Source organism: Apteryx mantelli, chromosome 5 (genome assembly GCF_036417845.1).
Source record: "Apteryx mantelli isolate bAptMan1 chromosome 5, bAptMan1.hap1, whole genome shotgun sequence".
NCBI classification, from domain to species: domain Eukaryota; kingdom Metazoa; phylum Chordata; class Aves; order Apterygiformes; family Apterygidae; genus Apteryx; species Apteryx mantelli.
The window spans coordinates 35,435,583-35,451,445 of record NC_089982.1 but is presented as its reverse complement, the minus strand read 5'-3'; the positions used below and the strand labels follow the sequence as shown (position 1 = coordinate 35,451,445).

The 15,863-nt window shown below is 34.4% G+C and overlaps 1 protein-coding gene across 1 annotated transcript in view; it reads left to right on the top strand.

The window, feature by feature from the left end:
• The window catches only part of TTC29 (tetratricopeptide repeat domain 29), a 134,020-nt gene that overhangs the window by 44,041 nt on the left and 74,116 nt on the right, over positions 1-15,863 (top strand). Inside the window, exons 5-6 of the mRNA XM_067297115.1 lie at positions 6,098-6,310; positions 9,976-10,061. Coding sequence (XP_067153216.1) covers positions 6,098-6,310; positions 9,976-10,061 — 299 coding nt within the window. The remainder of the gene's footprint in view (positions 1-6,097; positions 6,311-9,975; positions 10,062-15,863) is intronic.

Sequence of the window (15,863 nt, the reverse complement as noted above, 5' to 3'; positions counted from 1 at the left end):
GTTTTCTTTGCATACCAGTCTCCATACACCAAGGCCGTATCTCAGGTTGTGTGATGCTCAACTTTCCTTTTATCTCTTTCCTTCCAAGCCTCCAGCTTTCTACTTCTCAGGCAAGCTCTCAGTTGACCTTGAGCTTCTCAGACTCTAGGGAGAGATCTGATGGTGTATTGTCAGATTGGGGAAGCCATCAGAATATCCCCTGGTGGGCTGGCATGTTCATTACAATATCATTATGAACTGCCCGTGTCATTTTACTAAAACTCCCTGTGGAATCTTTCTAAAAAATAATGTTATCAGCCTCTGTCTAGTAAATAAAAATAACTTTTTATTCTTATTCTTAAAAATGTTCACCTTAATTATTATCTGTTAATCAGTTATGTTTTAGGGGAACCTCATAGAGTTATGAAAAGGCAAAATTTCATCTTAAATCTTTTTCACGTTTTTCATCTTGCTCTTGCAGATAGCTGTATTGACTTGGATTCTTGCATCCAAAGTCAATCCCAATGACTTCTGTACAATTCATTTTACCTCAGGAGTCCAGGGTGGCACAACTGTTTACTGAAGGAGAGCCTTGTTTTATAATTTTTGTGAGCTTTTTATTCAACCTCCCAACATATCTCTGTGAAGGACTTTAAAAAAACCTCTGTAAATAGTGGCTGACATTGAAAACTGTGACAGATTAACTATTTCAGCATGAATAGTGCTACCATAATTATCATCGCTGGATGCAGGAAACTGAAAATAATACAAATAGTTCAAGTAGTTAAAGTGAAATGTAAGTCTGTATCTGTTAAAATGGTAATAGCATTTTTTAGCATTTTTCTTTTTTTTTTTTGCTACCATTAACTATTGTTTCAAGCAGATTTTATGTATGCATTGTACAATGAGTAAGTTACTACAAAAGATGTCATCGTTCGAGATTAAAATATACTATAACATACTTAAAGCTTTATTGTTCCTTTAGGTTGTTGTTCTAAGCTAAAATGGAATATTTTCCAAAGTCCTCAACAAATGTTTACAATTTAGAACTAAATGTGCTTTCTACTTTTACTAGTGCTGCTAAAGAAATGTGCCTAACAGACCTATAACTTTTTTTTTTCGTGCAGTTATTTCTGTGGTGTTATTTTTGTTGGTAAATGTACGAGCTGATAGAAAAGGAAATCATTGGGTGCCCTCAATATTGCTGAGGCATGGAGCTAGAACAGGTCGGGCACTGCATTTTGCAGATTGTGACATTTTAAATTACCTGTACACTACTGGAAGCAATCTGTGGACCTAATTAACATCCCACCTAATTAATGTCAGGGCTGTATATAGAGAACTCTTGACAGATTTGCACTGCATTTATTTATTAAGTACCACATTATTCAAATTTGCTATCTTTAATTTCTATATTGATAACTTCAGATTTGTGTGCTGTTTGCTTAAGTGGGAGTAACTCTTCCTTTTTTTTTTTTTTTTATTTCCCCCTCCTTCAAGTAATCAATGCACTGCTGAATGAGTTCATTTTAATGCACTCAATCATGCCTCTAATGTTTGTAGCTTACGGGCGCAAGCATCAGTAATGCAGGAATGTTATATGGCTTTAGTTTGGGCCATTTCATAAAATATTCATGGAATCAAAAATGTGCATCAAAATAGCGGCTGGGAGAATTACATTTATGTGCCTGCTTTTATGGCAGCTTCACATTTAAACCCATTTGTGTTAATATCTAGTCAATCTTTCTACTTTAAAAAAAAAAAAGGCAAATAGTAGTCACCATATATGCCCTCTTTGGTTGAAATTTGTCCAAGATATCTATTATGATACAACAAATGTATACTTTTGGAGTATGTTTTAGGAAGGAGAATTATAAAGGAAGTTCTAGATAATATGAAAACATTTCTCTTTGTATTTACAAAATTACATTGAGTTCTTTTGCTTGAACGAATAGACCTAGTTTTTGTGACTTTTAAGCAACACTAATTCAGTTCAGTGAAAACTGTAGCACAAATCTTTGTACATATATATGTAGTGGCTATGAAAATAAGAATAATTTCTAAAATTTGATATTGTTAGTGGCCAAGTAATATCTTTATATTCACATAATTGTTTAAAACTGATCTTTTACTCTAAAAAGTATATTGTAACACCCATTTCCCTCCCATATTTGGGATTAAACAATTGTGGATAGGGTTTCTTTTGTTATACCCTGAGTTCCATTAAACTATAACATTTTAGTAGTGGTACTATATGTGTTGTTAGAATTACATTTCTGTTTTTTGATTCCTTATATAAAAGGGGAAGAGTTATCAGAGATTCTCAAACTCCTAGTTCAGGATATATTAGGCTAATTTCTGAATAATGTTAGGGAGAAGAAATATACAATTGTTGTTGTTAATGTGACTAACTGAATATAGCTATATTCCTTGTATAGCATTTTGCAAATAGATTTTGCAAATAGATTTCCTAGAAACACCTTCTGGATTTCCTCTTGGAATTCTTGAAGCAGTATAAAAGATAACCTCCTACAAACTATTCTAAGTGATTCTCCTACTCAATGTTCTTCTTTTCATTTTCCTTTTTTTTTCTTCTGTTCCTTCAGTTGATGATAAAAACTGTTTAAAACACTACCTTGTCACTGTTTAAATGATACAAAAATATTCTTACTCTGAGATGTTCTGTAATTGGCTTACACTTTCTCTCAGTGCTTTTCAAGGTAGCACCACCTATTTCTATGTGTGCCTAAGTTACAATAGCTCAGTATTTAAAAATTAAAATGCACTGGCCAAAGCAATTCCAGCTGAGCCAACTCATCGCAATGAATAAACTCTCCATCCCCCTGAAGACATTATTTTCCCATAAGCATTTGAGCTTCACATAAACATTATGGGTTAAGGAAATAGGTTGATACGTCAGTTGCCAATGAGGATGAGGGATTTCAGATTATTTTGGTGGAGGAATGAATTCCAAAATCTAAAATGTTTTACCTTTCATGAATTTGAGAAGTCTGCTGATTGAAAATTGTTAGTATAACTTGAAAGAGTCTTCAGTAAGCAAATTTGCAGTCATCTAAGGGCTTACAGGTCAGGAATTCCATCTTTCCCTTGTTTAGGAAACTAAGAGCTATTTTTAAATTCACTTTTCTTTTTTTTTTGCACAGCATCTTCTCTTTTGCTTTTCTGTGATCAGACTGTCAGATTATTATTTTTTACTTCACAATCTTTATTTCTTGGTAGTGCAATGGAGTCAAACCTGTTTTAATTTAGTTTCATTTGAATACTACCAAAAAGAATACACTGCTTTTGTATTTTGAAGCTTGATGCAGATGGATTGTTCTCTAAAGAGGTTTCACAGAGATCTGGCAAAAAGGATGTCAGGTCAAGGCTCTTATGGTTAGGTCAACTCTTAAGAACTATGGAGTACATGGAATATATGAGTCCAATTTCCAGCCTGACAGAAACTTTCTCAAGGGGATACTGCCAGTGAGGGAGCATGGGTAAGAATTATCATATCTGATAGTTCCAACAATCTAAACAGTAGTTCTGAGGGATGCACATATTCTTTACAGCAATGTTCTGTCCCTTTAAGAGATTATATTTCTAAGCCATAGGGAAAAAATAGATACTATATTTGGTTTCAGATTACTTATCCAGGTGATACCATTCATTTGCTGCTTTCTGTTTTTACTCGAAGTTTTTGAGTTACTCATGAATCAAAGTATACATCCACCTCTCTTATTCCAAAGAGTCCATTACACATCTAGCCAAGCTAGATCACACAGATGTGTGGCAATATCCTTTCAAAAAGGCAATCAGTTGGTTCATAGACTTTGAGGAGAATTCCAAGAAGGAAGCTGTCTGGGCTTATGAGTATCCAAGTGGATAAAATGCTGGCTGTTAGTGTTAAGCTTCAACTCTGCTTTACATCCTTTGTCACAAAGCCAACACTAGCTTCCTCACTGATATCTAAAATTTGTTTAGCAACTTGCATAACTGGAATTCTGTTGGCTTGTGAGTCAGTAAGCAGTTAATGGAGAGACAGAACCCCAAATGCTATTTGGAAGCCTCTTTAGACTGGAAAAGAGTTTTGGTTCGCGTTTAGCAAGTCTGCTTCTCTGTCTTATTTCCTGTTACATGAACTCTCAGTGGATCCTTAAACTGCTTGTACTGGTTGTGATAGTTTCACTTCACATTTCTGTCAACCTAGCATCTCTTGTTCAACCCTCCTAGGTCAAGAACATGGTATTTTGGAAAGAACATATACATACTGTCCTGTCTATTTACAGGGTCTGGTAGCTATTGTGACAATAAGATTTTTTTCCAACCCTTCGGGCCATCTCTACAATACCTTCCCCTAACTAGAGTGGAACTGAATAGTGCCTGCTGGCGGGATGTCTACCCTTTTACCTGACTTCAGTTTTTGCCGTTTCATTGCACTGTCTGAGATCTTCACATGAATCATAGGATGCAGAGGCCTAAAATGATTTGTCTGTAACACTGACTTAATTTAAATTAGTTGCTTCTTTGAAAGAGAATTTTCTTGGGCTTGTCAATTTTAATTCAGCTCCTCCTAATCATTACAGAAGCATAATATGAAAGTAAGTTTAATTCTAATAAAGCTAAGGGTTATGCTTTATACTACAAAGTTGAAAATATGGTTATAAAAGGAAAATACGTACAAAAGACTAATCTAAATTAAGCTTAATAACAGGGATCTGTCACAGCTATTCCACTGTCTGAGGTTGTCTGGAGGCCTGGGGAACTAGCTTCATGTTCTTTCAGGATGCCTAAAGTGGGTCCTTCTGTGAGCTTCTCTCCCTTCCTTTCCTACAAATGGAAAACAACAACTTTTCTCCTTTCTCCATCCTTTGTTTTTACTTCTTTCCTGGTTCTTTTTCTAATATGAATACAGCACTGTAAAACCAGTCTGCAAAACAGTAGTCATCTCTTTTAAATCATGTTTCAGAACGGACAATTGGCAGCATATCTTAACAAACTTGGTGTATGGTTTGTTTCAGCTTTTAATAGAAATAGAAACTGATATATTGATGATCCATATGACAGACTCCTCTGGCACCTAGACGCAAAGTGATGGAGGAAGTGTCACCTCATGGTTCTCCCTTACTGTGTATAACATGGTGTCTGGAACAGTGTGTGTGTTTGTTTGTTTGTTTTAATGTAAATGGTCTTAGCTTACCTGCTTCCCAGCAGTTATCCTGTACCCATTATGTATAAGGAAAACCTTTTCTGTTCTTTCAAATGGGCTTTGAATTTCCACTATCCAGATGGACAGCCTGGCAGTCACTTAGACTGAATGTATACAGGGAGATAAATTTAGCTGTGGGGGAGAGGAGAAAGGAAGGATCTACTTGCATGTTCAAGTGAATTAAACTTTATTTTCAAACTTTATTTTGCCTCAGAGGTGTTTGAGTAACTGAAGACCTTAAAGTATATTACTTCAGGCTCAATTAGTCTGTAAGGCTGCTTACTGCATTAGTAGTTCATGCTCTTCCAGTAAACTTACTATATAAATTCACCAGAGTTTGCCTAGCAATAGTTGTTGAATAAATTCCTTTGTGTATAAATTTATTTTTCTTTAATTAATTTATTTGAATAAAGAATTCTTTTCTGCAGTTTTGGTACCTCTGTTCTCCACATCTTTCAGCACAGGTTTTCATTATGGAGAAAGGAACTTGAGGAACAGTTTGAACTGTAATAATTTATGCATAGATGTGATTTTGAAATATGAGATCCACAAAGGCTATATTCATGATTCTGTAATAGATTTATTTTCTGGAAAATTCTGACTTTGCATCCTTGGGATCATACATCCCCAACACTGTGAACTACAAAGGAAAGCTAATTTCAAAACCTGCCTATGCTTGATGTTAATTGACTTGTACTTTATGTGATAAGTTTGAATTAGGATATTAGTGGTAGCTGTAAAATTTGACATTGTTTTCCAGTGATCTCTAAGTTATTTATTGAAGATTCTTGAAAAATTTGTGAAATGATTGGAATACAACTTACTTTTTAATGAGAAAATGGTTATACACTAATAGCTTTTCAAAGATTTTGTGGATTACTGGTTGTAATTATGAATGACATTTTTCAGGTAATATCATGAAAGCTGCTGAACACTATGAAGCATTTTATGAGCTAACAGTGGGTTCGACATGGAAGGATGAGACAGGACGTACTTACAATTCACTGGCATGTGAACATCTCTGGAAAATATATACAGTTCTAGCAGACAAAATGCTAGAAGTTAAAGAACACCAACAGGCCATCAAAACACTAATAAAAGCTTTAAAAATGGCAAAAGAAGGTAGGTTGAAAATAACACTTTCACAATCCTTTATTCGATGTGCATGCCATGATTTTCCCAAGAGTAAGCAAAAATTGTCAAGTGTTTGACTGGGTGATTATTTCCTATGAAATACAAAAACAAATGCTATCAATACACTTCCAAGTCTCACTAAAACAGAAATGCCTTCTTTCTGGCAACAAAGATTCCTGAAAGCTTTATCTTAAAAACAAAACAAAACAAAACAAAAAAAGTCTTGTGGAAGTAATAGTATAGAATAGTGAACCTGTAACCAGAAAGTGTGGTACTGGTGGAAGTTGAAATTGTGATTGGCTAGTTGCTGCCAATTTGGCAATTTTTGAATGATGGTACCAGCTGGATCACTACCTTTTCATTCTACATAGGTATTTAGTAATTTTGAAAACAAAACAGTTTTCTATTGTAAAAAAAAGAAAAAAAAAGATTTTTTCTTGTATCATAATACATGTAAATAGTTTTAAACCTAAACTAAACAAATGTTTTAGATGATGGCTGAATGAAGCTTTGTCCATGTGTGGATAGGTTCAAAAACTCCTGGAGAAATTAGAATGGCATTTATGCCGCATGGCACACTATATATAATGTGGGATGTTGATCAGGTAGAAAAAATTGCCCTAGAGCAGTTATTACTCTGTATTATATTGCTCTGTATTGCTCGGGAGTATTGCGCACTCCAGAGCACAGTATTACACAGGAAAGGGAACAGAAATGAGATGCAAGTCTTCCAAGTTCATTTTAACAGAATATGCATCATTGTCGAGATTTTTGAGGTAACTTAGTACTACTTGTTTGTCAGAAGATGCTGTTAGGTGCCTGCTTCTACAGACTTACTTTTCCTAGAAAAATTATTATTGCAGTGCTTTGGAGAAGTAGGATAGAAGATCTTGAATAATCATCTTTTCCAGGCACAGCAATTCAAGAGCCTTTCATAGTATTCCTAAAGGGGAATATTTTGCATATGAATTGCACATACAATTACTATGTAATATTAATTCAATATTTATCATTGGATACATTCGTTTTTGAAATTTAATAATGTATGCCCAACGTTGATCTATTAGCCAGTCTTCAAGTAGTATTTGGGATAGATAGATTTAAGCTATCAAAAAGGGCAAAAATTTGAAAATATTTTCAAATTTTAAAATGAAATTTAACACAAATAAATACATGACTACACAAGTAGAGAGTACAGCAGAGCAATATATATATAACAGTGTAAAATATATAAGCCCAGGCAAGTTTCTAAAAAAGAAATATCTTTATTAGACCAGCGGATACTATTGGAAAAATAAGCTCTTGGACATCCAAGCCTATGTGTTAACTTTGCCATTTATTACTTGAAAAAGTGCCTGTGAATTATATCTCTTTCAGGTTCTTGATTATATTATGTCTTCGATGATACTAATTTTAAAGAATGAAAATTACTCATGTTGCCTTACCCTATGAATTATTTTTTAAAAGATGATTTAAAATCTAAATACTTTTATATGGTCATTTTAAGGAATAAAGCAAACAGTACTTTGGGAACAAGGTTTCAGTTCTTTCCATTTTAAATGTTTCATTTGTGAGTTTATCTGGTTGAGTAACTAATTCTTTAAATTTAACTGCTAAATAACCTATTATGCTATTATCCACAATTTATAAGAGTAGATCTGTTTTGAGAATTGCCTGTTTAGATCTTTTGTCTTGAGTATGTACCTAAATACTGAGAATGCCAATACAATTAATCATTTGAAGAAGGACATGTGTACCCAAAAGCTTCTCCATTTTTCCAGCTGTATCTGTTGATCAAATACAAGATTTTAGCTATTCCTACAACTGTTGTCTATCTTACATGCTTAAATCATGGCTACAGTGAAATTACTGCTACTAGTTTTTACTGTACCTAGAAGAATTGTAAGCATGTGCTGCTCATGAACTTTCCCATCAAGGTCTGCCTATTGCTAGCAAGGGAAAATTTCATGGAGCTAAGAGATTGTCAAAATGAATCTGATGCCTTTCCAAAACTTACTTTGACCAGGCGGATGTCCCAGTGCCCTTACTTCAAATCAATCATTTTCTATAGCTTCCTGAGATGTTTAGTAATACAACAACGCACAGTACAATTGCCATTTAAGCTTTTAGATCTCCTTTCACAAGTCTTCCAGTCCTGATTCAAGAACTGTAGCCTCTGTCTCAGAAGCCCTTATTTAACAATTTATTTAAGCTCATACTGGCTCTGCCCGCTCATCCTTAATATCCATTATGTCCTTCTGGACCTGTATCTATGTTTATGTATTTTCTGAATTAGGATTAGATATTACCTGCTTCAGTCTCTACAGTGACTGTTCTTAGGGGAAAAGGGAACTTTTTTATACACCTGGCAACTTTTTTCATGTTATTCCTCTGTGAAACCATATTTCTCTATTCTTTTGCCTCTTTAAGCCTTTTGGGGGATTTTGAATATTGGAAAAGACCAGCAGGGTTTTGAGTCGCAGGCTTTTCATGTGTTTATGTAACACATTGAGTATTATGGATAGAGTATTTCGGTGGCGTTAGTGATTGTAGCACTCAAAGAGCTCCAGAACTATATGTAGGCATCTGTGAGTTGAAGAATATGAAGGATATATTCGACTGTGAACTCTAAGTAAATAATCTCCCTTTTCATTGCAATTATATGTATGTGTTTTATAAAATATCTTGATATTCAGTTATGTTTCCAGTTCCTTTTCTGCTTTTTATTGTGTTTGAACGTATGGATATTGAGCAATGGAAAGATGAGATTTTTGGCAATTCTTTAATATAATTTTCCATACAAATTAATTTTTTATTGATGCCCATGTTCTGGAAGGATATTTTTGATATATTGGGATACATTAAGCATTTCTAACATTAATTTATATAAATTTCAGTATTGAATGGATGGTTTTCTATTGAGGGAGCAGTGCAAAAAGACCAGCAAGCAGTGTTTGATGTTTGTTAAAACAGTAGTTAGTGAAATAAAATTTGGCATGGAAAAATGTAGTGCACATCAGTTAGCAACTGCTTCTGTGGAATTTTCTGGGACTACTACTTGCAAGTATAAGTTATCCTGGCTCTTAGCTATTCTAGCCTACAATAGCTTGCAAAATAGCCCTGAGAATAAGAAACATGAACCTGATCCACTGGTAGTTATCTCTTAGTGTCTCACTAAGATTCTGTCCAGGTTGGGAGAGTATCTGGGTCAACATATTTTGTGTTTATACATTATAATGCATTATACTTTTTAGCTACTTTATATTTAGAGAGAGAGATACTGCTCTGATTTTCTAATGTGAATTCTGGCTTTTTTAATGTGAAGACAGTACTATTAAACAATTCATGATAGAGAACCTTACAGCGCATATTAAATTGATTGTGCTGCATCACAGGCAAACATTTTCTCTAACTTTATTTGTTGAACTTTCTTATTGAACTTTAAATCCATAGCCTTTATTTCTAATTACCTCCAACTATATTTAGAAAACAGATATTTTTGGAAAGAAATAAATGGCAAGGATAAGGAAAAGGAAAAACTTACAATAATATTTAAATATCTGCATATTATTTAAAGAGCTGCAAAAACTGTCCATAATAATGTAATTTTGTTCAGACTACACTGGTAACTATAACTTTAATCCTTTCTTTAGGAGGTGATATGAAGATGGAAGGAGAAGCTGCCTATTGCTTAGGTTTAACATATCATTTTGCTGGAGAAGAACAGACAGCAATACCAGTAAGTTTATTTTAAAGTTGCTTTATTTAGCCTTTCCCAATGTCTTCCTCTAGCTGCTTGGTATCTTCATAGAAGTTTTGGATAGTGGAAAAGATATAGAGAGATTTGGCTTACAGACCTTGTATCTAGTTCCGTAGACAGGGAACCATGTGGTTTAAGAAATTATGGTTTTGAAAAGTTCCAGAACTTAGGGAGTCCAGGTTTCCGGCCTTGGATCTTTAGAAATAATATAAGTTGGAAACTTAAGCTACACATGGCTAACTTCCTTTTCCTGTATTCATACATATACACACACACACACACACATATATATGCACATATTCATACATAATGTAAACAATTGCATCATTTTTGGAAGTAAGGAAACAAGTTTGATATGGCACCTTTGTGAGCAAGTTACAAATGTATCAGTCCACATGTTGTGCTTTTCCAAACGTCAGGAATGTGGAAGAAATGTGATTTGCTTTTGGTGTCAACAAGCTGTGGTACTGATGTAATCCCTGTTGTTGATGCTTGAGTTCATGCTCCTCTTGTCTTGTTTCCCTTGAGCTTCCCATAGATGACAGTTAAGGAAGGTGAGAATTCTACATGTGATAACTCCAGAAGAGGGTTCCTCTAGTCCATCATAGGTCAGTGTGAGAGGAAAGCTTAGTATCAATTTGATTTGTCTGTACTGGTCACCAGAGTAGTAACAGTCTTCCAGAACCAATTTAAAATATTTTGGGAAAATCTAATTGTTTGAATATGTTTTGTCCATGGTTATTGCAAAGGCCATTAATCAGGTGGACAATTACTTTTTCTATTCCTGTTTGTTCCTTGAGTTAACTGTGGAGTGACTCTGAATTTTTTTAGTGAACACTTTTTATGGAGAGGGTTCTTCATGTTTTTTTTGTGTTTGTTTATCTTGTTTGGAGATAGATCAGGAGAAGTCGTACAGTGAATTGAGCCTGGGGGTTTCACTATGGCTTGCTTGTGTTCTGTGATGTAGGATGGATGCTGGATGTCTCTCCTCAAATATGCTGTTGCATACTGTTAATGATTTGTGATAAAATTTTTTCAGAAGTTCTTGACTGTCTTTATACATAGTTCTTCAATGCTATAGGCCTTTCTTCTGTGTAAATAAACTGAATTCTGGAAAGTAGAAGGTGCATGTTGTAAGATAAAGAATTTCTAGTTTCAGAAAAGCCAGAGAACCTGCTCTCACATCAGTTTCAGTTAGAGTCTGCAGCTGAATGTGAAGGTATTTCAAAATGAGAAAGCTGCATGTAATTTTATAAAACTGTATCTGATGGTTGCAACAGCAATGAAAGAGAGGATATTTGATCTCTTCCAACAATACAGTTTGACAGATTAGGCTAGAATTTCTTGTGCTGAAATTCATCTACATCTGCATTGTTTTTTGACTGACAAGCTTGAAGGCATTTTTACTGTATCAACTTTTCCTATTAAGTTTTTGAGAGTCACAATAAGCTGTGTGGGTGATGAAGAGCAGCAAGGTAAATAAATGAGCTAAGTAAAGAGTCTGCTAGCCCATCTGATCTCTGCATCACAGGAGAAAGTTTTAAACCAACAAGACTGTGTAGTCTCCATGATAAACAAAGGATCAGACCAGCCCTGCCAAAAATTTTAGATGTCCTGATAATGTTTCTTGAAGGTCCATTTTGCTTAGATTTTATTTCTACTCCTTTCCATCTTCTCCCCTCCCCCCCAAAAAAAAAGTTACAGTGATCATTTGGAAGTTCATCTTTTTTTTATCATGTGAAGAATATTTTTTTAAGGAAGAATTTGGAACCTTATATTTTGTAAGGTAATACTATTAATTTAAAATATATACATAATAGTTTGTGTCTATTTTTTTAATCTTACAAAAATACCTGGCAGGTATGGAAAGTGAAGTGCATTTTTATGAAGAAGGAAAGAAGGTCTCTATAGTACAAAACATAAATGATCTACTTTACGTTAGAGTGTAAAATGTTGTTTTAACTGTAGTGAAAATATTAATACTTTGCAGTATAAATAAGTATTCCTAAAATAGTGACATTTCAAATAGCATAACATAGGAAACCTGTGAAGTATTTTCATACAGAAAATATATTGTGCATTATGGGAGTAAGAAAAAGGGGTAGAATTTTAGTTCAGACTTTCCTTTTGTCCTTAACAGTGATCAATATGGACAGCAGTAAAATATCAGTGGTTGACAGTGCTGTTGAGCACAAGTTGTCTTCACTCTCCAATTAGAAATCATTGCTTAAAATTTACCCTTCTGTTCTCAGTTTAATGGTCTCTGTATCCAAGGGGAGCTCAGATGCTTACAGAGATGAAATCATTGCATCCTGTTCCCAGAGGACTACTGGTTATCATTACACATAACATGCAGACAATACTGGTAGGAGCCAGTTTGCCTCATGGTAATATGTAGTTCATCACCAGCTTCTGTAGCATGCTAAAGAGGTCTTGCCACACAGCTTGGGACTATTCGGGTGTAGACTCAGGGGTCTCAGCAGTTATTTTCCTGTTTTGCATCAGTTTTTTCATCTTTATCCTTTTGTGCTGTGGTCCACCTCAGGCAGTCTCCTTCTAGGGGAATCTGAAAGGAGCAGCTGCTACAGATACCATTTCCTCCAATTGTTGCCACTTGGTTCCTTTTACTGTTTCGTGTGTTACTCCCTCCCCCAACATGCACACACACTAGCATGCAGATAAACTTGTTTCTCTTTCATTCATGTCTTCTAGCAGAGTGGAGAAGCATATGTTCAAAATATTCATTATCTGATGCAGTAATTAAAGGTTGAAATGATTAAGCTGCAGCCTATTATATCAAAAATATGCAGTCATTTTGTATTGAATGGGCTATTTTTGTTGGAGAAGGTTTTTTATTTGCTAGGCACTTGGTGTATAATCTGACATAATTTGATTTGGTGTATAATCTGTATAAATTGATTTAATTTTATTTGATACATATGATTGATTTCAGTGGACCTACTCAGATGTAAAAACATAAATATGTGCAAGTCTGAAAGCCTGAGAACTAATTATGTTCAATATCAGTGTGGTATGTTCATAATATTTTTCATATCATCTGGTTTATAATCAAGCGTAACCGCTTACCCCCAAATATGACACTAATATTAATGGCTTACATAACATAGACTTTATCTTAGGCATTATAGATTTTGCCAGGGAAAGGTATCTATCTAGGTTAATATTACAGTAAGAGTTACTACTTGGTTGTTTTTCCTCAGACTTGTATAAAAAGATAAGTATTAAGTGAAACACATCTGTGTCATTAGAAGTCTTGAATAAGGTAGAGTGCTTGACGTCAGAATTTTCTTCTAAGCTGAACTTTGAAGAATACTTCAAAGAGTTGGGCATTTAGGATTTTTTGTCTTTCAATTAGAGGTGCATCCCAAATTGTCTGGAAAATCCCAATCCTCATACCTACCTTATCTAAGCATTTGTTTATTTCTGAGTCTTCCTTTATTTTGGATGTTGAATCCTGTATTTCAATAGGTTACATATCTAAGTAATAGAGGCACTGTTCATGAATACTCCGAGTCATGCCAAAATAAATGTGGTAATTTATGACATAATGCCATATGCATGAATTGGCAGAATTACAATATAAAAGCTACAGTCATAAAATTATCGAGAAAATTTATGAACTTATAAAGACATCTTCACATCCCAAATGACCCCATTAAAGTAATCAGTGGTGATTTATGACTATAAGGTTAATTTCCAAAAAAGTTTAAATCAAAACAACTGAAAATTTGACTTCAATTCCTGCAGCTAAAGAGAATGTAAGTAGATATATCTGGGATGCAGACAGTCTAACATTAGTATACACAGTATGTTTTATCCAGTTATATTTATTACATCTAATCATATAGATTAGGCCCATATTTATGCATCAGTTTGGCAGGTCAAGGAGGATCTTACCAAGTAAAAAACTCCAAAAGGTAGATTGAATTTTATGCTCTATTCTCCCATATATTTTGAAAGGTAGTTGAGCAGAAAGAGCATTATTCCTTTAAAGTTTGCTTACTTTTCTAGTGCATCGCTAGAAGACTGAACTTAAAGACATGTTTCTGCAAATGATGTCTGGATAGACCACTGAGTTTAGATTTAAGCTTTCATTACTGTCACTACAGAAAGAAACACTTAAACAGAGACTCAAGAAAGGCATCACAAGATACTATTCAATGCAAATGATTTCAGACTTGCTTTTATTTTTAACATTGTCCTTTATTCACCTATAACTGATATTTAGCCATTATTAATGAAGTGTAACATTCTCAGCTTAGCAAATGAGGTCATATGCTTGAAAAGACATCTTAGCATCCAAACTTAGACAAGGTCTCATCTTTCCTAGAGGCTTCATTTTTATTGAAGCAATTCTTAAATTGTTCTTAAAATTGTAATGGTGTAGGAAGGGGTTTTTTTGTATGTGAGGAGTAAAAAAATTGGACAAAACTGAGTCATTCTAGTGAAGGTAGGCAATTTTGATTATCTTGACACTGACAATGGATTATGTACAGAGAAAGGTAGTCTTCATGAAGGTCTGGAATTAGTGAGCCAATTTTCAAATTTTCAAACATTTCATGTTTCTGAGCAGTCCCTCTGCTTTAGGCACTAATGAAGACAGGAGGTAAAAAATTATGAGAGAACAATTAGTACTGGTAGTGAACTGGTCCTGACAAAATAGACTGACTCTAATACTGATGGAATTAAGAAATTATGAATTATTTGAGTTGAGAACCTTAAAGAAGACCTGAAACTTCAGGAAAGAGGTGAATGTTTGAACATTCAGTTACTTTTGTTGTTGTTAATTTAGCACTTAAGTCTTAAAGTGAAAGAAAGATCTAATTTTTTTTATTTGGATATAAAAGGTAACAGTCTCTCAGTGAAGGAAGAATTTCTTCTTTTGGTTTAATTTAGAGATAGTCATTTTCCTATCCTGACAGTTTCATGAAAACCTGAATAAAAACAGGGGAAAAGAACCAAGTAGCTCTGAGGTGTATTGGCGTTGTTTTCCTTTAGTACTTTTCCATATACCATGTAACTTTGCACCTTGGTGATATGGTGTCCACTTCATTTGCCTTGGAACAAGGTATTATCTTTCTTTTGAGTCCATGGTTGAACTCACTTTTTGCTTTGTTAACGGCATCAGAATAGAATAGCTCCCCTCAGTAAACTGAATTTTTGTCAGAAGAAATGTATCATAAGAATCCTCTTTGTGAAAAAACCCTCTTACATGCAGTGCTGCTGCAAAATTAGAATAATCAAGTTATGCAAAAATCATAGAGCATGAAAAATAAGAAACAAATGGAATAGATAAAAAATCTGTTACTTACTAACAAGCAAATCAGAAGATTATCAGATTATTTCCATGTTTTGCCATAACAACAATAAAAATAAATGTAATAGAACTTGTTGATATCGATCCTTACTCTTCAGGAGTCTCATGTTCCATAAGACCAGCTACCAAAACGCCATAAACACACGGACCTTCATCTTGGCTGGTATGACTTCAGATCTAATCATACATATACCCAAAGGAGCAAGTCAGTGCACTGCAGTTTTGACTGCACTTTCCGTTAGATAACTTTAAAACACCCTTTCAGGATTTTAGGGCTATCTGCCTACTGCTTTCTCAGGAATCTGAATATGAGTTGGTGACAAAAAGTTTATAACCCCAATTTGGGGGTATGGAGTGGGGAACATTTTTTGTTTGTGTGTTTGCTTTTAATCCCAAAGCAGTATGACAGTTGCTGGGTTTATGTATATTTATAAGGTTTATGT